General features: G+C 46.1%; 1 protein-coding gene across 5 annotated transcripts in view; it reads left to right on the top strand.

Moving 5' to 3' along the window:
* The window catches only part of Rcd1 (Reduction in Cnn dots 1), a 75,174-nt gene that overhangs the window by 13,719 nt on the left and 40,708 nt on the right, over positions 1-20,747 (top strand). For all 5 annotated transcript variants that reach the window (XM_045736952.2, XM_045736955.2, XM_069326295.1 and 2 more), the window contains exons 6-9: positions 258-385; positions 3,541-3,674; positions 14,150-14,293; positions 19,434-19,575. In XM_045736952.2, coding sequence (XP_045592908.1) covers positions 258-385; positions 3,541-3,674; positions 14,150-14,293; positions 19,434-19,575 — 548 coding nt within the window. The remainder of the gene's footprint in view (positions 1-257; positions 386-3,540; positions 3,675-14,149; positions 14,294-19,433; positions 19,576-20,747) is intronic.

Genomic DNA, 20,747 nt, shown 5'->3' with positions numbered 1-20,747 from the left:
AGTAATTTCAGCAAAATAACTCCAGAGAGCCACCATGGCTTCTCCAGAAAAAGACATTCATTATATTCAGCACTTGGTTTTTGTGCCCATTATTATACATAGTAATGTATACTTATTACAGTAATGACATACTTTGTAGTTTAGCATCTTCTCCCTTTTTGTTTTAATATTAATTTTAAAATACTGTTTAATATTTAGCAATACAGTATTCAGGTGAATGGCAACCCTTGTGTTGGTAATGTGCGTTAATATTTCAGAATAGGGTGGACAGAGTCACAGACGGCCCTTTTCAACAAGGCAGTGCAGATCCTGGACTCTGATCGTCTGGGGCGTCTTGCTCTCAAAGATTGTCACAATGAACCTGTCACTCGCAGAGCTCTAGTTGGTAGGTTTTTTAATATTTTGAATGTAGTGATACTTTTGGAGAGTTTGCTTATGTACTTTTTAATCTTAGCAAATGTAATGTTTTCTCATGAAATGTTACTCATTAACAGTGTTAATATAGGAGAGCTCTGGAGAGGAGCAGCATTTATGTAATTTTCAGTTCTCTTAAGTGCTATGAAAATTGTATGTGTGAAAAAAAATACATGTTCATGAATTAATGGCATGATGAGTGAGTGGTATGACACTAACATAGGTGTATTCCTGAGTAGGATTTAGGATTGGAGGCCCCACAGTAGTGATTAACCAGTCATCATATCAAGAGTTTTCATTCCTACCTACCTACTAAAATTTTCTACATGTAGTGTACTAGGTTATTAAGCACTAAAACATAGATGATGATTTTAGTGCTTTTACAATGGTAAATTTCAATGCTAACCAGCCTATATACATATGTCTGTCCAACATGGACAATATTAGAAGTTTGCTACAGTGCATAAAATGCCAAATGCCTCGTCATCCAATTAGTGATGCGCACGAATAAATTAACAAGATTCTCACTGTCCCTATCTACTATCTAGCAAACCCACAGGCAGGGGGAACAGGTCTGCATTTAACAGCGGGGAAAGAAGACCCTGTTGAGCTTGACTCTAGTCTGATTTTGTCGAGACATCAGAGGTGTAGCATAAGTGGGAGGTCATTTTGCCTCGTACGGGCATCTGTCAATGAAATACCACTACTCTGATCGTTTCTTTACTTACTCGGTGACACGGAATTGGAGTTTCCCCACTTTGGAGTATCTCCTGTTTCTAACCCTAAGTAGTTATAGGGCGATGACCAACGAGCAAGTGTCCCAGTTTTCTGGGGGGAGCCCCTTTGGCTCCCCGGAGCTAACTGGGATGATATGAACGTATTACACTCCTGGCATTGGTCAATGGGCATGGAATTCTAGACCTACCAGGAACCACGAGCCAGAACCTGCCCCCATCCTCAGAGAGGCACGAGGAGCACTGGCCTATAGAAACCCCCATGTGGTTGGAAGCATTCTATGTCTGCCATTGACTGGGTCAGGTACCGAGAAAGGTAAGCGCCCCAAAACAAACCCCTATTTTGGTTAAAATAGTGCTACTGAAAGCCAAACTAGTGGACAGAGCTTCCCGAATGAAAACGAGCAAATGAGCATGTTACTGCACCTCTGTCTGTGCACTCCCCCCCCCCCCCTCTCTCCCCAGGAGAAGAAAGGGGAAGCCCCAGACCCCCCATGCCGGCTTTACCCTTCATCCACCCTTCAGTTCTGTGGCTGATGTGAACTGGTAAGGTTCACATCAGCCCTAACAAAACAGGAGCCTTTGGCTCCCGTTTTTCCAGTTCTGTGCTTTATGGTATGGTAATGTTTAAGTGGTGGTATGTGAGCCAGGAGTTACTTCACAAGTACTCAGGCTGCATACGTCTGGGGTCCCCTTCCCTAAGTGCCCTGCAAGTACTGCCCTTTGGGCTTGGGGCCATCTTCCACAAGCCACTTTGGGGTCTGCCTCTGCAAGGTTTTTTGCCACATGCTGTCGCCTTGTATCGTGCGGCGCTGGTGGAGCCACTCCGGCTTGCTTTCGATTTTGGTATTCCCTCTGCACCATTTCGCAAGCTGTCTCTGGTGGTGGTCACCAAAATCTGCCTACTCCTGCGCCGCCTGCGCTGTCCTGGTCTTTGGACAGGGTGCTCTCGTATTGTCTTTTCCTTGTTTTGTTATGGCCCCTTCGGTTCCAGATTGCTTTTCTTTGGGGCTTTTCTTGTTGGCATTGGCCTCTGGGGGTCTCGGGTCGAGGAGCTTCATGCTCTCCTCCGTTGCAGGGGGTTTCTGCTCTTTTGGTTGTGGTGATAGGTTTGTTCGGTTGCAGCCGTCTCCTCCTTTTCTGACGAAGAATGGGACTGCTGCTTTCCGGAGGGATCCCTGGATTGTTGTGGCTTGGTTGGTCAAGCCGGGGGGTGTATCATGTGTTGTCTCACCACAGGATATCGTTATATCTTGTGGTGAGAATTTTTTGAAACAATCATCTGTTGGTTTGTTTACCTTCCCCATGGTGGCAGCCTTCTTTGTTATTGACAATCTTTTGTTTCGGAATATAAACTTTTCCACACAGAATTTTCACCCACTTTCACTTATTGTATCTTATTTACTTTTAAACTTCCCTATACTTTTATGTAACCTGAGACACCACTTACAGCCCTTTACGTGTTTCCAATACTTAGGCAATTTGATATTCCTTGGGCCTGCTGCAGTGACTCCTGCCTCCTGGTGCTGCTGAGCTGAACTCAGCAGCAACACTGAATGCTATTTTCTAGTGTATTGCTGTGGATGACTGCTGGAATATAGTAGTACTTGTTCATCATGATGCCATGTAGTGTGGTGTTGCTGTGGATGACTACTGGAGCATGGTAGTTCTTGTTCATCATGATGCCATGTAGTGTGTTGCTGTGGATGACTACTGGAGCATGATAGTTCTTGTTCATCATGATGCCATGTAGTGTGTTGCTGTGAATGACTACTGGAGCATGATAGTTCTTGTTCATCATGATGCCATGTAATGTGTTGCTGTGGATGACTACTGGAGCATGATAGTTCTTGTTCATCATGATGCCATGTAGTGTGTTGCTGTGAATGACTACTGGAGCATGATAGTTCTTGTTCATCATGATGCCATGTAGTGTGTTGCTGTGGATGACTACTGGAGCATGATAGTTCTTGTTCATCATGATGCCATGTAGTGTGAAAGATAAAATGAATGGACAAGTAATATTTACTTTTGTTTTATTTAACTTTTTCTTTCCTGGTGATGCCTCCCTCACTCGTGAGAGTGGGAAATAGCATTGTATTTATGCACTGTATACTTGTATGTTGCTAGGTAGTTGTTGCAAGAGGTCCTCTTCACAACCTTTTCTCTAAAACAAAGTTCCCAACTCATTTCTATGAAGCAGTTGTTTTCCCTGTTTGTGAAAGAAATGTGTAGTACTTTACAAATGACTCACCACTGAGGAAATTTTAGCTTTTCCTGAAAATTCCTTCCTTAACTTCCAAAGTTCAAAGTGTACTTGAAAATTATTCACACTTCTGAATTTAATTGTACAGCAGTCACACTCAAATTCACAAGTGCTATTTCCCCACAGATAAGACGTCGGCTAAGTTTCGGCAGGCACTTGCTCGGGTAAATTGGGACTCCAAGTTGACCCAGTGGCTCCACTCCATCCTATTACAGCACCTCAATCTTTTGTACTTGGCTGCTTACCTCGATATTTTGCAGGTATGCACAACTGTGGTTAGAAATTTATTTGAATGTGAGTGACCACCTTGACATTCTTCAGGAACAGTTAACCACCTAATAACCACCAGGGTTGGAACTGTAGTCTGTTAAATGTTTGGACATATTCAGGTCACTTGGTTCTGGGAATTAGAGAAAAGGAACAGGAGGAGGGAAAGGAGGAATATGTAGCCAAAGGAATAGAGAAGGTGATAGGGAAAATGAAATAATATGAAGCCAGTGGAAGTTTGGGATGGACTACAACCTTTGCAGTAGCAGCTGGAGGCTTAATCCTTGCACTGTGCATCACAGCTGGAGCTGTGTAGGCTCATTACTGTATCACCAAACTGTCCATCCTGACTGGGACTGTATTTGGGTACTGCATTAGATTTAAAACTCTCACGGTGGTAAAAGTTGTTGTCAAAGCCAGTTCCATCTAAAATTTCAAGAATATATTCAACAGAAAATAAGCTAGCAGACAATGTATTGCCCATAATTATTTTTATTCTACTGTTCAAATATTTGCAAATTATAAATATTATTCTGTTTGTATTTCTGTGGGGAGCCCCTTCGGCTCCCTGGAGCTTACCGGGGCATCAGTCAATGGAGTTCTTGCCTATAGAGGACCAGAGCCAGAACCTGGTCCCCTCTAGAGAGGCTAGGGGAGCAATGGCCTATGGAAACCCCCATGTAATTGGAAGCATTTCATGTTGACCAGACCACACACTAGAAAGTGAAGTGACGATGACGTTTCGGTCTGTCCTGGATCGTTATCAAGTCAATTGTGATAATGGTCCAGGACGGACCGAAACATCGTCGTCTCTTCACTTTCTAGTGTGTGGTTTGGTCAACATTTTTCAGCCACGTAATTGCGACTCCTCATCTGCAAGCATTCCATATCTGCCATCGACCGAGGTTGGCACCCAGAAAGGCCGGCATCACAAAACAAACCCCATATGGTTAAAAAACATTATTACTACCTTAATACTGAACAAAGAAAAGAACTCCCCCCAATTCTAAAACAAGCAAACGTCACACCCCGTCGCCACGATGCCTGTCCACGCAGCTCCCCATCCCCGGGAGGGGGGGATGGGGGCCCCTGGACCTCCCGTGAAGGAAGCCCCACCATTCAGTTCCTGGCTGATGTTTGACTGTGGCGGTCATCGACTCTGGCCTCTCAATTGGTGCAGCTTTATACCTTGTGGTGTAATTCTGCTTTGTGGTGCTGTTACGGCCCTCTCGGGACGCAACGGGGTTCTTGCTCTGATGTTGTTAGAGGAAGATATAGGTATCCGTTCCCAAGCCAGTAGTGGCTATCAAGGGATGAGATCCGTGACGCAAGTAACTTAAAAGGGAGTAGGGAAAGAAAGTTAAGAACTTAATATTATATAATGTCCACCATCACCATTTAAATATATAAAAGTAAAACGTACACAAGGGGGAGGGGTATTAACACTTTACAAAGGGGATCAACACTGTAGTCTTCTGCTGGAGACTATGGATCCTCGAAGCTAGGTGCCGAGTCCGCGGTGCTTTCTTCGTGGCCTCAAGACGTGTCCTCTGAGAACGCCGAGTCTACCCTGGCCACAGGTCAGCCACAACACAGGTCCACTGGGGGCACCGTCGTGGAGGCCGTCAACCACACGTCCAGCAGGTCTGCTGGCAGGTACTGAGCCACTAAGGCTGGTACGGCCACTCCACGAACGATAAAAGGGGTACGCCCTAGACAGGAGTCTCGTGTGATATCACCAATCACCCTCCTGTCCTCAATACCCCAGTGGATTATCGTCTCCAACCGTCGGTCCCGGGTAAATCCTTCCACTGCCACTCCACTGGCAGGCTTAACACACCACAGTGTTCTTCCGGGGGGACGACGTCACGACAGCTGCAGCAAACTTCACAGTATGGAGACTGGCTGCCTCGGGTAGACTGACTTCACCTTCAACACAGTGGTCCCAGGTCGGCTCTGTAAGCAGACACGTCATCAATAACAGGGACACTAATACACCACACTCACAGGCTCAGATACAAACGCCCGACATATCCACTCCATAGATGGCGTTGTAGTCTGAGCACCACCTCATCAGAGGTCAGCGGCGGCAGCGTTGAGCGCTGAACGGGGCTGGAAACTGGCCCTCGTAGCTAGTACACGTCGTCGGTTTGGAGGGGGTTTCGGGAGCTGACCCACAGATGGCGCGGCCGTCACTGTTTAGAGATTGGACGCTGGATCAGGGTCCGTAACACCTCCCCACCAAAAGAATTTGGTTTGGGTTCCTATAAAAAGAGAAGACAAACCAAATTAGTACGTGGATCTAGATACGAGATAATGCGTCAGCTACCACGTTGTCCACCCCTTTTATGTGTTCAATCTGGAGGGGATATTGCTGCAAATGTAGACTCCATCTGGTGAGTCTGAGGTTCTTTTGCTTAAATTGAGCCAGGAACTTCAGAGGGTTATGGTCGGTCCGTACTAATATAGGATGGCCATTGCTTGTTAAATATACCTCGAAGTGCTGGACGGAATTAATTAAGGCCAACGTTTCCTTTTCTATGACCGAGTAATTAAGCTGGCTGGGGGTGAACTTCTTAGAATGATAGGCCACCGGGTGTTCCACCCCCTTCTCGTCCGTCTGGGATAAAACGGAGCCCAGGCCATAGTCAGAGGCGTCGACCGTCAGGATGAATCTATCCTCAAAGCTCGGGGACCTGAGGATTGGAGCAGAGATCAGAATTGCTTTGAGACTCTCGAATGCCTCCTGGCAATTCTCATTCCATATTAACTTTACCCCTTTCTTCAATAGATTGGTCAGGGGGACGGCGATGGAGGAAAAATTAGGGACAAACTTACGATAAAACCCAGCCATACCAAGGAAACGCAAGATGTCCTTCCTGGTAGCTGGCGTAGGATACTGGACTATTGCCTCGATCTTGCTGGCCTTCGGCGCAATCCATCCTCCTCCAACTTTATGACCTAGGAAGACGACAGAGGTCCTGGCAAACTCCGATTTATGCAGATTGACCACCAATCCTGACTGGAGCATGGCCTGGAAGAAATCCTCTATGTGACGCAGATGATCCTGCCAATCTACATCATATATTAATACATCATCGATGTAGACTAAGGTGTTTTCCACGTCACGCAACACAGTACCCATTAGTCTCTGGAAAGTGGAGGCTGCGTTTTTCATCCCGAATGGCATCACCTGACATTCAAACAGCCCATCGGGAGTTACAAATGCTGATATGGGTTTGGCCTTTTCCGTGAGGGGAACTTGCCAATAGCCTTTGAACAGATCAAATTTCGTCAGGTACCGGGCTCTACCTATGGCATCCAGACATTCCTCTACTCTGGGGAGAGGGTAAGTATCTGCTACTGTGACCTTATTCACCTGGCGATAATCAATACAAAGACGGTATTTCTTACCAGGTTTGGGCACTAGTAGTATTGGGGATGACCATGGGCTCGAGCTCGGGGCTATTAGATGGTGTTTCAGCATATAATCTACCTCCTCTTTCACTACTCGTTTCTTCAGTGGGTTGAGACGGTACGGATGTTGCTTTATAGGTCGGACTCCTTCCTCCAGCTCGACATCATGCCTCAAGACAGATGTTAACCCTGGAACATCGTCGAAGATAGGCTTGTATTGCCGGATCATCTGCAGCAATGATGATTGATGTCCTTCGGCCACGTGTGTCAACTTTGCCTGCAAGTTTAACAGAATGTCTGAGTTAGTCAACACCTCCTCTTCCTCCTCAATGTCGTCATTAGTGGTCACTAAGGTTACGGGGAGTGTATCCCGCCCCTCGTATTTCTTGATCATATTAACATGAACCAGAGTTTCTTTCTTACGGCGGTCTGGAGTACTAAGAAGGTAATTGAGGTTAGTAACCTTCTTTACAACCGGGTAGGGACCTACGAATCTGGCGCTCAAGCTCCCAGTTATTGTAGGAGTACATACTAAAACCAGATCTCCTACTTTGAACTCCCTCTGCTTGGTTCTCCTATCATACCTGCTCTTGATAGTTCTTTGTGTACTTTCTAAGGTCCTTGTAGCCATCTCCCAGGCTGAGAACAGCCGTCCTTTATTGGTAGACAACCAGTCCACAATATCCTCGTTGGTTTCTGCGTCCAGCCAATGGTCTCGTGCCACCTCTAAGGGACCTCTTACTGAGTGACCAAAGATCATCTCGAATGGGGAGATTCCTAGGGATTCATTGGGCACTGATCTTACCGCAAATAGGAGGTAGGGCAGTTCTTCAACCCACTTATTCTGCCTGTCGTAGCAAAACTTCCGAAGCATACCCTTCAACGTCTGGTGAAAACGTTCCAAAGCTCCTTGAGACTCGGGATGGTAGGCACTAGAGGTAACCTGTCGAATTCCCAGGTCGGCGATCTGTTGGCGAAACAAATGGGACATGAAATTAGACCCCTGGTCCGTCTGAATGGTCTTGGGAAGACCGTATCGCGAGATGAACCAGAGCAGTTGTTTCACCAAAACCTTAGCTGTGATGGTTTTAAGGGGGATCGCTTCTGGGTACCTACTAACCCGATCTAGTATTGTTAGCAAATACTTCACCCCTGAGGTAGCAGGTGGAAGAGGGCCTACTATATCCAAGATGAGGTGTTCGAAGGGCTCACCTATTGATGGAATGGGGTATAAAGGGGCTTTGGGGACAGGCTGGTTTGCTTTTCCGGCCACTTGGCAGGCATGGCAGGTCTTGCAGAAATGACGTACGTCCTCCTTCATATGCGGCCAGTAGAAACCTTTGGCTAGGCGGTGGAAAGTCTTAGAGATCCCACCATGTCCAGCAAATCTATTAGCATGGGCTGTTTCTAACAGCTTAGATCTGAACACGGCTGGGACGACTATCTGATCACCTACCGCCCTTGACTGGGGGTATTTCGGAGGATGCCGGCGACACAGTACACCACTTGACCACACATATAGATCCCCTCCTTTCGTAGGAGAGTCTACGGTGTCGGCCAACTTCCGTACCTGAGGGTCCTTCTTCTGTTCCTCTATCAGCTGGGCTCGAGTCCAGCGTTCGGGAACCGGCATCTGGACTGGTGGGACTGGTGTATGGCTACTTGTAACCTGCGGGATAGGAGGAGAGTTAAACAAAGTGTTTAGATCTAGTGGTGCATGGAGGTGCGCCTGAGACCTGGTTTGCACTGCTGCGATGGGACTGGTCTCTTCACGTCCTGGAATATCCACTACCAGGGGACAGTTGGGTAACAATCCTAGGGCTAAGTCATTGGCTAATATTACGTCAATTCCCTCTATGGGAAGACTATCCACCACGGCCAACCGACACTCACCTTTGAAGTGCTGAGAGTCTAGATGTACTTGTACCAATGGGGCAACGTACAAGGTTGAAGGGAATCCACCCAGGATTACCTTCTGCATCTCATCCGCCGATATACCTTCGGGTAATGATGTTTCCAGAATTAGAGACTGGGCCGCTCCACTGTCTCTAAGTATTACCACAGGCGTACTTGCAAGGCCACTGGCTACATATCCTTGGGAGGTATATGGGGCGAACAATCCTTTCCTCTTCTCTTGGGTGGATGTCGGTGGTACTATACTGTTCATCAGCATGACTTCCCTACGGGGATTATTACCTGAACTGCTACGACACTTCGCAGCAATATGTCCTCTCTTACCGCAGGTCCAACACAATACATCTCTCTTCGGACTAAACCTCCGGGGACTATCCGAGGTTGACTTGGCGGCACTACGAGGGGCAGTTCTATCTTCCGGTTTATGTTTGGCTGGATATCTTGAATAGGTCTTCGGGACGTACCTAGCAGATGGCCTATGAGTCAGGATGTATTCCTCAGCCATTGTGGCTGCTGCACTCAAGGTCTCTACCTGCTGTTCCTCTAGGTACGTCTTCAAGTCTCCAGTCAAACAATCCTTGAAGTCCTCCAGCAGAATCAGCTGCTCGAGGTCTTCCTTGGTCTCCACCTTCCGAGAGGTACACCATTCCTGGAAAAGTCGCTCCTTGATCGTGGCGAATTCGGTAAAAGTGTGCTCTGAGGTCTTCTTCAGGTTTCTGAACTTTTGCCTATAAGCCTCAGGTACCAATTGGTACGCCATGAGCACAACTTTCTTCACCTTGTCATAATCGCTGGAGTCGTCAAGGGATAACGTAGAGTAGGCAATTTGGGCCTTCCCAGTCAAGACTGACTGTATCATGATGGCCCAATTCTCCCTTGGCCACTCCAAAGAGGCAGCGACTTTCTCGAAGGCTGCAAAGAATTTTGACACTTCCTTCTCATGGAATTTGGGGACCATTTTAATGTTTCTTACCGGATCGAAACCACTGGTGTCCGTCGTTTGCCTCCGACCACCGCCTAATCGCAAAACTTCTAGTTCATGTTGTCTCTCTCTTTCCTCTTTGTCCTGTCGTTCTTGCCTGTCTCGTTCTTCTCTCTCTCTTTCTCGTTCTTCTCTCTCTCGTCTCTCTTCTCTTTCTCGTTCTTCTCTCTCTCGTTTCTCTTCTCTTTCTCGTTCTTCTCTCTCTCGTTTCTCTTCTCTTTCTCGTTCTTCTCTCTCTCGTTTCTCTTCTCTTTCTCTCTCTGCTTTCCTTTCTTCTAATTCTAAACGTCTCATCTCTAATTCTTTATCTTGTCTCTCTCGTTTCTCTTCTCTTTCTAATTCTAAACGCCTCATCGCCAATTCCTTTTCTTTCATCTCCATTTCTTTATCTTTTAATTCTCGTTCCATTTCTAACTTCTTCCATTCAATTTCCCGATTAATTTCCAGGGCACGCATCTTGACTGTTAGGAAGCTGATATTAAGCTCACCTGCATCACTGTCAACGTCACTGCCCTTATCTTCCTTTTCCGTGGAAGCCATGTCTGCACTTTCCTTTGTACTAGGAGTCTCGCCTTCCTGTTTCTCTTCTGCCTTCAGGTGCCGGTGTACCTTGGATAAGATCTCCACACGGGAATCACTGGCACGGATCTTGATCTCCAGGTAGGCGCTCACTAGTACAAGCTCTGGTTTACTCAGATATTTTAATCTGGCAAGACAATCTTCTCTGTTCAGAAAAGCCTGAACCTCGTCCAGATCATCGATGGTAGCTTTGTCTGCCATTGTCACAGATGGAACACTTAACGAGCACAGCACTTAACACACCGTTTACACGTTAGCACTTAACGCACCGAGCACTGTTCTACGTCAATATTGCACTTTATCGCACCAAACACTGCACTTGCCAATATTGCACGTAATCACTTCGGGCACCGCACTACCCAATATTGCACTGAGTCCAAGCGAACACTTCGCTCTACAATATTGCACCGAGTCCAAGCGAACACTTCGCTCTACAATATTACACTAAATCACTGAGCACCGCACTAGTCAATATTGCACTTAATCGCTTAATCACAGCGAGCACCGCACTGCACAATATCGCGCTTAGTCACTGAGCACCGCACAGGACGTATAACGTCGCAATCGTCACACAGGGGGAATTATATACAGGGATTACGCCACTTCACCACCCCTGTCAAACATACTTAACAAGGGGACGGATCCCGCTGGGGATGCCAATTATGTTACGGCCCTCTCGGGACGCAACGGGGTTCTTGCTCTGATGTTGTTAGAGGAAGATATAGGTATCCGTTCCCAAGCCAGTAGTGGCTATCAAGGGATGAGATCCGTGACGCAAGTAACTTAAAAGGGAGTAGGGAAAGAAAGTTAAGAACTTAATATTATATAATGTCCACCATCACCATTTAAATATATAAAAGTAAAACGTACACAAGGGGGAGGGGTATTAACACTTTACAAAGGGGATCAACACTGTAGTCTTCTGCTGGAGACTATGGATCCTCGAAGCTAGGTGCCGAGTCCGCGGTGCTTTCTTCGTGGCCTCAAGACGTGTCCTCTGAGAACGCCGAGTCTACCCTGGCCACAGGTCAGCCACAACACAGGTCCACTGGGGGCACCGTCGTGGAGGCCGTCAACCACACGTCCAGCAGGTCTGCTGGCAGGTACTGAGCCACTAAGGCTGGTACGGCCACTCCACGAACGATAAAAGGGGTACGCCCTAGACAGGAGTCTCGTGTGATATCACCAATCACCCTCCTGTCCTCAATACCCCAGTGGATTATCGTCTCCAACCGTCGGTCCCGGGTAAATCCTTCCACTGCCACTCCACTGGCAGGCTTAACACACCACAGTGTTCTTCCGGGGGGACGACGTCACGACAGCTGCAGCAAACTTCACAGTATGGAGACTGGCTGCCTCGGGTAGACTGACTTCACCTTCAACACAGTGGTCCCAGGTCGGCTCTGTAAGCAGACACGTCATCAATAACAGGGACACTAATACACCACACTCACAGGCTCAGATACAAACGCCCGACATATCCACTCCATAGATGGCGTTGTAGTCTGAGCACCACCTCATCAGAGGTCAGCGGCGGCGGCGGCGTTGAGCGCTGAACGGGGCTGGAAACTGGCCCTCGTAGCTAGTACACGTCGTCGGTTTGGAGGGGGTTTCGGGAGCTGACCCACAGATGGCGCGGCCGTCACTGTTTAGAGATTGGACGCTGGATCAGGGTCCGTAACAGGTGCCCAGGCCAGGAGTAGTTGTCTGTACTAGGGATGCATGTGCTTAGCCACCTTCTCTAAGTGCCCTGTAAGTACTAGTATTGTCCTTGCATTGTGGAGTTCCCTTCCACAGTGTGTTCGGAACCTGCTTCCGTCTGGTTCTTTTGCTGCTTGGGAATTGCCCTCCTTTGGGGTCAGCTGGGGTTTTCATTCCTCCTGTTTGGCCTTGAGTAGGAAGTAGCGTCGTTGCTGGTAGGAGCACAAGGTACTGTGCGGCTCATTTCCCATTACTGTATGTACAGCAGCCAGTTTTGTTCCACCTGGAGACATTGTGCTTTTGCGGGGGTTTTCTTTTTCTTTCTGTGGAGAGCCCTTCGGCTCCCCGGAGCTATACTGGGCTGATGTGTATATATTAGATGGTGGCAACAGTCAATCGATGGAGTTCTAAGCCTACCAGGGACCAGCAGCAGAACCTGGCCCCCCTGAGAGAGGCACGAGGAGCAGTGGCCTATAGACACCCCCGTGTAGTTGGCAGCAGACTATATCTGCCATCTACCAGGTCAGGCACCCAGAAAGGTAGGAATCCCAAAACAAACTACAGCTGGTAAAAAAAATTGCTAAACTAAAGCCAAACGAGCAAACAGAACCCCCCCCCCCCCCCAATTAGAAAACAAGCATGACATCACCACAGCCGCCACGTTGCTGTCTGCGGAACTCCTCCCTCCGCGGGAGGAAGAAATGGGGGGTCCTAGACCCCCGCGCCAGCTACCCAACTCCAGTTCTGAGGCTGTTGTGGCAGTCGATCGACTCTGGCTCCAATCCTTGAGCAATGATGTGCCTTGTGGTGTTGTACTGCGGTGTGGTGGTGTGTGAGCCAGGTGTTATTCCATAAGTACTGGGGCTGCATGCACCTAGGGTTTCCTTCCCTAGGTGCCCTGTAAGTACTGCCCTTGCAGTTTGGGGTTACCTTCTTCAAACTGTTCGGGGGGCTACCTCCGCAGGGTTCTTTTGCTGCTTGGTGATTGCCCGCCCTTGGGGTCAGCTGGGGGTTTTCCTACCCTTGTTTGCCCTTGGGTAGGAGGCAGCATCATCGCTGGCAGGTGCTCAAGGTACTGTGTTGCTGTCTTATAATACGCGTAGCGGCCAGTTCTGCTCCTCCTGGAGACATTGTGCTTTTGCGTGGTGTTTTTCTTTTGTTTTGTTTTGCCTGGTGGGGTCTGCCTGGTGTGACTGTAGGACCACTTGTATTATTTTGGTGTAATAAAAAGCCATTTTCTGGGTGAGCCCCGGAGGCTCCTCGGTTTTTCTCGTACATTTTGATGCTCAGCGTTCAGAAATGAATGGTGGGGCTGCCGGCACAGGTCAAGGGGCCCCCTTCCCCTCTCCCGGGGATGGGGAAGCTGTGCAGACAGGCGACGCGGCGACAGGGTGTGAAGTTTGCTTGTTTTAGAATTGGGGAGTTCTTTTCTCTGTTCAGTCTTAGGATAGCAATAATTTTTTTTTTTTTTTTTTTTACACTGGGGTTTGCTTTGTGATGCCTACCTTTCTGGGTGCCAACCCTCGGTCGATGGCAGATAGGGAATGCTTCCAATTACATGGGGGTTTCCATGGGCCATTGCTTCCCTAGTCTCTAGAGGGGGGGGCCAGGTTCTGGCTCTGGTTCTCTGTAGGCAAGAACTCAATCGATTGATGCCACAGTCTTATACATACATATCAGCCCGGTAAGCTCTGGGAGCCTCCAGGGCTCGCCCAGAAATGGTGTTTCCTTACATTCAATGCTGGGTTTTTTAATATTTGAACAGAATATTTGAATGTTATTCAGATATTCTGTTCAAATTAAGATCCTTAATTTAAATGCTACGTTAGAAGTCTATTGCATAAAATGGAATTAATTTTTGTAATACTTTTGCAGACGCTAAAATCCAAGATTCCAACACTAATCGATAAGATGGTGTCCCTCAGCAGCAATCACCGAGGTGCAAGTGTTGAGGCTCTCAACCTGTTGCTGAAGCGTCCCTGGGATCCTGCGGTACCTTCACTGAATCACCATAAGCCAGTGAATATTTATGAGTTTGCATTTGTGTGAATAATGCCTAAGTGATTATTGATTTTTTTGTTATAATTTTCTTATATATAAGGGTACCATATGCAGGCGACGAGTCACAGTAACGTGGCTGAAGTATGTTGAGCAAACCACACACTAGAAAGTGAAGGGACGACGACGTTTTGGTCCGTCCTGGACCATTCTCAAGTCGATTCCTATAATTACACCTCTGGTGTAATTATAGGAACCCATAGCCTTGGAGAAAAGAATAAAGTGTATTCAGAGGAAAACTTGGCGTTTGACTCTAAATACTTATGGGTATTCGCTTATCTTAACAACTTATATTGCACAATTTATTATAAAAGTATTGTACAATTTATTATATTCACACTGTTACATAGCTGGTTACAAAATGTAGACAACAAGAGGAAATAAAGGGAAATTTTTTCCTAGAGGCTGTAGATTTTGTCCAAGTCCTCAGATGCTATGTAGGAACTGAGGAGGCAGCTGGCATTCCACCTCTTGATCACCACACTGAGGCTCTGGAGGAGAAAGCGCGCTGCTCTAGGGTCTCTTGTGGTTTCAGTGTTGTTACATATGTATGCAGTGGTACCTTTATTTTCTAATTTAATCCATTCCCAGAGACAGTTCAAAAAACAAAAATTCAAGAACCGAAATGAATTTTCCCATAAGAAATAATGTAAATTTAATTAATCCGTTCCACACCACCAAATATATTTAAAAAACTACTACAGTACTTATATTTTGTGCTACAGTCTGTACAAAATATATATATATCTTACCTTTATTGACGACTTGTTGACGTATGGAAGACGATGAGAAAGTGGAGGAGAGGTGTTAGTGTTGGAAGGAGGAGTCCCCTTCCATTATGACAGCAGTGATGATATTTCTGGGTACTCTCTTAGGTTTTGCAGGCATACCTCTAGGACCTGGTTGTGGCTCACTGCTTGCTTGTCTTACTAAGAATCTGTCCATACACACTGGTTTTTCCTATGTTTAAACATTTGTCTGTAGTGAGACATCACATTGTCTCACTATGAATGATCTCTTGTTTTTCCTCTGTTGTCATCCTCACAACTATTTTCTTAGGCTGAACTTTACCACTGACTTTCTTGGAGCCTATGGCGTGATATATAATAAGAACTTTAATGTTCAGAAACCAAAAAAGTACAAGAACAATTAAATTCTTCACAGAGAATTCAAGCACGGTCATACTAGGCGGTAGACACTGGTAAACTGAAGTGCATCATGTCCTCGGTTGATCAATGTATCAACGAACTCGAGCACTGAGGCGAACCTCAAATACCGAGTCAAATTTTTTGAAGAAATTGAGCTCAAGAATCGAAAAAAATTGAAAAGGATGGCATTCGAAAACCTAGGTTCCACTGTAAATATGTATAACCCTTCCAGAACAGGCAACCCCCTAGCCGCTCAAAGCCATTGGAGAAGTCAAGGGGGGCGACAAGGGGATGTAACCGCTTACATCCTAAGTCGAGCCTAATCAGGCAGGAATAAGAGCCCCCAAAGTTACACACAGAAATCACAATAGTGTGATGCATCAAATGAACAAATCCACAAGGGCCGTGATGATTGTTCGAACCTACGTTTAAATTTTACGTTAAAATTTACGTTTAAATGAGAGACTGCAGGATCCGTGTTAGGTCAGTAGAACTCCTGGTTGCATTTCTTTTAACCATGTCGTGGCACAGTCGATTAAGGCGCATCTGGTATCCTCTAGGACGTAGGTTCTTCATGGCCCTTGTGGATTTGTTCAGAACCCCCAAGAATTAAATGGGCAAAGTGACGAATGAAAAAATAAATAAATAAAGGCAAAGCCCCTAGAATCAAACCACGGAGAACGAACAATTAGGGACAACGTAGCACCACCAAGAATATAACTGGGGGGGGGGGGGGATGGGGGCTACCATAGTGCTCCACACCACCAAAAACATTCCCAACCTGAAGAAAGACAGTCACAGACAGTCTTTCTGGCTTAGTAAAACAGGTGAAGGCGACCCCAAGCAAGGAAGCCCCTCTAAAGGGAGCTTGCCGAACACCCCAGGTAAGATAATCCTGACTGTGCAAGGGCAGCACTCAAAGATCACACAAGGAAGATAACCCTGAACACTTGCAGCTGTAAAGCACTCTTGAACTCCTGGCTCGTGCTACTCTACCATGTGTAAGAACAGCTACAAAGGAAAACAAAGAAAACTACAAAGAAAAAAGGAAAACTGCCAGAGTGACACAACAGTGGCCAGGCACCATCAGAATAGAACAGAAGAATGGTGTGGGCCAGCTGACCCAGTCCACCTCCCTCCTCTCCCCAGGTGAGGGATGGGGAGGGGGACCAACTAGGACATGCTAGTTTCACAAAATTTTGGTGATTTGTTTTCATTGTTGGGGGGAGTTCTTTTGGCAATTTTGAAGCTGCGGTCTCATTTTAACCATGCAGTAGTCTGTTTTGTTTGGCCTAACTTTCTGGGTGCCTTCCCTGATGGCAGCAATTATGATTAAATTTAAATGTAGTGTTCTTGGACCACTGCTCCCTGTGCCTCTCTTAGGTGGCCTGGTTCTGGCTCATGTCCCTGGTAGGCCAATAGAACTCCATGACTGATGGCACCAAGTGGTATGGCACTAAATCGGTGATAGTACTTTCAGGGAGCCTCCAGGGCTCGTCCAGAAATTGGTGTTCGTTATATTCAATGCTGGGTTTTTCTGCAGTGTTTGCAAAAATTTCAGTGACACTTAACAAGGTATCCCAGGAATCATATCAATACTACTATTTATAGCAACTCTAAAAGTTAATTATTAGCCATACCTTGAGGTTATCTTGAGATGATTTGGGGCTTAGCATCCCCGCGGCCCGGTCGTCGACCAGGCCTCCTCGTTGCTGGGCTGGTCAACCAGGCTATTGGATGCGGCTCCTCAGAACCTGATGTATGAGCCACAGCCTGGTTGATCAGGTATCCTTTGGAGGTGCTTGTCCAGTTCTCTCTTGAACACTGTGAGGGGTCGGCCAGTTATGCCTCTTATGTGTTGTGGAAGCGTGTTGAACAGTCTCGGGCCTCTGGTCCTGATAGAGATGAATATACACCAAGAGGAGGAAGTCAGTAACAAGCAGAAGCACGAAGAGGAAAGAAATGAGGAATAATGGTCCTGCACCTTGAAGAAACTGAAAGAAAAGGCACAGGGTAAAGTACGGCCTTTACTTTTAAGAAACCATGGAGTACTGGGTGTCAAGTACCCATGAGTCTCCCTTTTGAGTTCCCTTATGGTTGTCAAATGACCATCATAGTCGTTAGAATGTGGCTCTACTTGGCTCTCCCTTTAGGGAGAGCCAAGTGTTTGACTCGATTTGACTGTACCCGTGTAGACCACGGGTACAGTCAAATCGAGGAGGAGACATGTGACATGTGGCATCTTGTTGTGACAGTAGGTCACCTGAGTGACAGCCAGGTTTGGGCTCCAGTTACTCAAACTAACAGATGTCAGTAACCTAAGACATGATCCAGGATCCAAAGAGTAAACCTCTCATTGTTGATCCAGCTGTGTTCTACCAGTTGCAGCCATGTCTACGCCTGCAATCCACGAGCTCAAGTCTACAGCGTGCATACCTCCCTCATACTCCCCTCTGTTGGTCTGGTGAGTCCTGACAGGTCAAGTGGAACAGTTCTGGAAGCGACCCTGAAGGTGTGACACTTGTTGTGAGCTGCAGTGTCTCCTGCGGTGTTGAACAAGTGGAGACCAATCACCACTTGTGTCTTTAGTTACAGGATACATTGTTGGTTTTATTTAGCTAGCTAGTAGCCCAACTTGGATATTTACATTTTTGTCAGAAGTACTAAGAAAAATTTACATAAAATCTTCAAATTTACATGAATTTTTCTATTCTCCTTGTCCCCCGGAAAGGGGAATTATGTGAGAGAGAGAGAGACCCTTGTGTAGGGAGAAATAGCAGTGTTAAATGTTGAAAACAGTCTGGTACTTTTACCCCTGCATATATACAGAGCATCATCTTAACAGGAAAATGTCATCTCCTAAAACCAATCTAAACAAAAGTGATAAAACGGTTAAAAAGCAGATTCACTGCAAGAAAATATAAAGAAACAACAGTGTTAAATGTAGAAAAACAGTCTGGAACATTATAAGACATATAAATGAACGATTTGGAAATATGTATGACATGTATAGGGATAAGACATTATTGGAACCAGGCAGGCAGGGACATGTGCAAGCCCTTCTTGTTCACTTGTGGGAGAGAGGCAGTGGGAGGAGGACCAGAGTCACTTGTGTGTCTTGGGATGGTCTCCAACAAATACGATAAGTGCAGCATTAGAGGTTTTTATAGCGGTGCTTCTCTTTTTGTATGAGTTAGAGATAGGAATTTACAGAAATAAGGATTTTAGAACACCTGTGTGTAGGTAGAGTGGGGTGTTATTAATTCATATGCATGTGCTCAGCTCTGTCTCACGTGGGGTTATCCATATTTACTTTGTCCATATCTTTGTGTATTGTGGTCAGAAAAGTGTTTTGTTAAAACCCCATGCCCTTTGTAGTTACCCAAGAGGAGTGGAATATAGTAATGACCTTAAGTCCCAGTTTGTAGAGGCCTAAACTGTTGTGTGTGGACCCTTGTGCCAGTTGTCCCCTTAGGTGTGTTGGTGGGAACGAACCTCCCCCCCCCCTTTTGTCTGTATCAATCCTGTGGTGGGCTTAAGTACCCCTCCCCCCCTGTTCTAATCAGTGTGAGATAATCTGGTGTTGTTTAATAAAAACCCTTTTGTAAAATTGTACCCCAAGGTGTATTTCTTGTCCCATGTAGTTAGAACTGTTTATTATGGCTATATAGATATCTACACTCCCATTGTTTATAAGAAAATAAGAGCAGGTGTTGTTAGTGATATTCTGGGGTACGGCTTCCAATCCCGTATCTTACAAAATGAAAAAACATAATTTTGCAAAGTTTATGAAAAGAAAAACTTGAAGCTAATTTAATTGGAAATTATTATTTTAATTTGACTGGAAGACACTTATTATGAGTTATTGGCATTGGGATACTTTTCTTCACTGCCCTCTTGTGATCAAACGTGTAAATTTGTAATCGTATTTCTCTCTCTCTTCTGCCATTCAGAGAAAGCTGGACGGTTCTGTAATCATAGTGCAAGTGCCAAGTGGTCCACCGTCCAGCATACCCCAAGCTCCTCGTCGCATACGCTTCTTCAATTCTCAGTTACAACATATGGCTAAGACAGTTCCGGTTATGATCACCCCAGGTATGCCTCGCTGATAAACATCCAGTTTACATTTTGTATGTAATGAGGGCATGTAATTTCCTAAAGTTATTACAAGATGAGAGCTACTCGCATTGTGTCCTGTCTTCCTAGTACTCTTTGTCAAATGATGCTTTAAAGCCATTGACAGTTTTAGCATCAACCACCTTCTCCCTTAACTTTTTCCAACAGTCTACTTCCCCCTGTTTACAGAAGTGAACTTTTTAATGTTTCGTTTTGGCAGCTTTGTTTCCTTAGTTTGAATCTATGCCCTCTTGTTCTTGAAGTTGTAGGTTTCAAGAATTTTTCTGCTAACTTTGCCAATTAATGTTAGGATCACTACCTGCCTACAAAATAATATCACCACTTTTCTTCTATCTTTTAGCTTTCTTATATTTAACACCTCTTGCCTCTACAGAAGCCATTTATTTACATATCTTTGCACCTTTTCCAGTTTATTGATGTGCTTCTTGAGATACGGGCACCATACATCTCCTGCATATTCAAAATTTTATCTCACAAAGGGTCATGAATAATTCCTTTAACTTTTATTTTATTTATTTTTATTATTTATTATATATACAAGAATTCTTACATTCTTGTAAATATTTATATTTATAATATTAATATTTTGTCATCCATATATTTACAATTGATTTTGAAGTTGCAAAGGTTCCATACACAGATGTTCTTTTCAGTGGGGAGCCCCGTTGGCTCCCTAAAGCTAGCTTACTCATTGAGTGCCATACTACTTGAGTGTCATCAGTCGCAGAGTTCTTGTTGCCCACCGGATGGCCACGTGCCAGAATCTCCCCCCCCCCCCCCTCACAGATGCGGATGGCCACATGCCAGAACCTGCCCCCCCCCCCTCAGAGCCGGATAGCCACATGCCAGAACCTTCCCCCCCCCTCAGAGCCGGATAGCCACATGCCAGAACCTCCCCCCCCCTCACAGAGGCGGATGGCCACATGCCAGAACCTGCCCCCCCCCCCCCTCAGAGCCGGATAGCCACATGCCAGAACCTCCCCCCCCCTCACAGAGCCGGATGGCCACATGCCAGAACCTGCCCCCCCCCCCCCCCCTCACAGAGGCGCAGGGAGCAGTGGCTCATGAACACTTTACATTTAAAGTTTATCAACTTGCCCCCCCCCCCCTTACCTTCATTGTTGTCATTG

The sequence above is a fragment of the Procambarus clarkii genome, chromosome 18 (assembly GCF_040958095.1).
Source record: "Procambarus clarkii isolate CNS0578487 chromosome 18, FALCON_Pclarkii_2.0, whole genome shotgun sequence".
NCBI lineage: Eukaryota > Metazoa > Arthropoda > Malacostraca > Decapoda > Cambaridae > Procambarus > Procambarus clarkii.
Note: the sequence above shows the minus strand (reverse complement) of the source record. Positions and strands in the feature narration are given on the sequence as shown.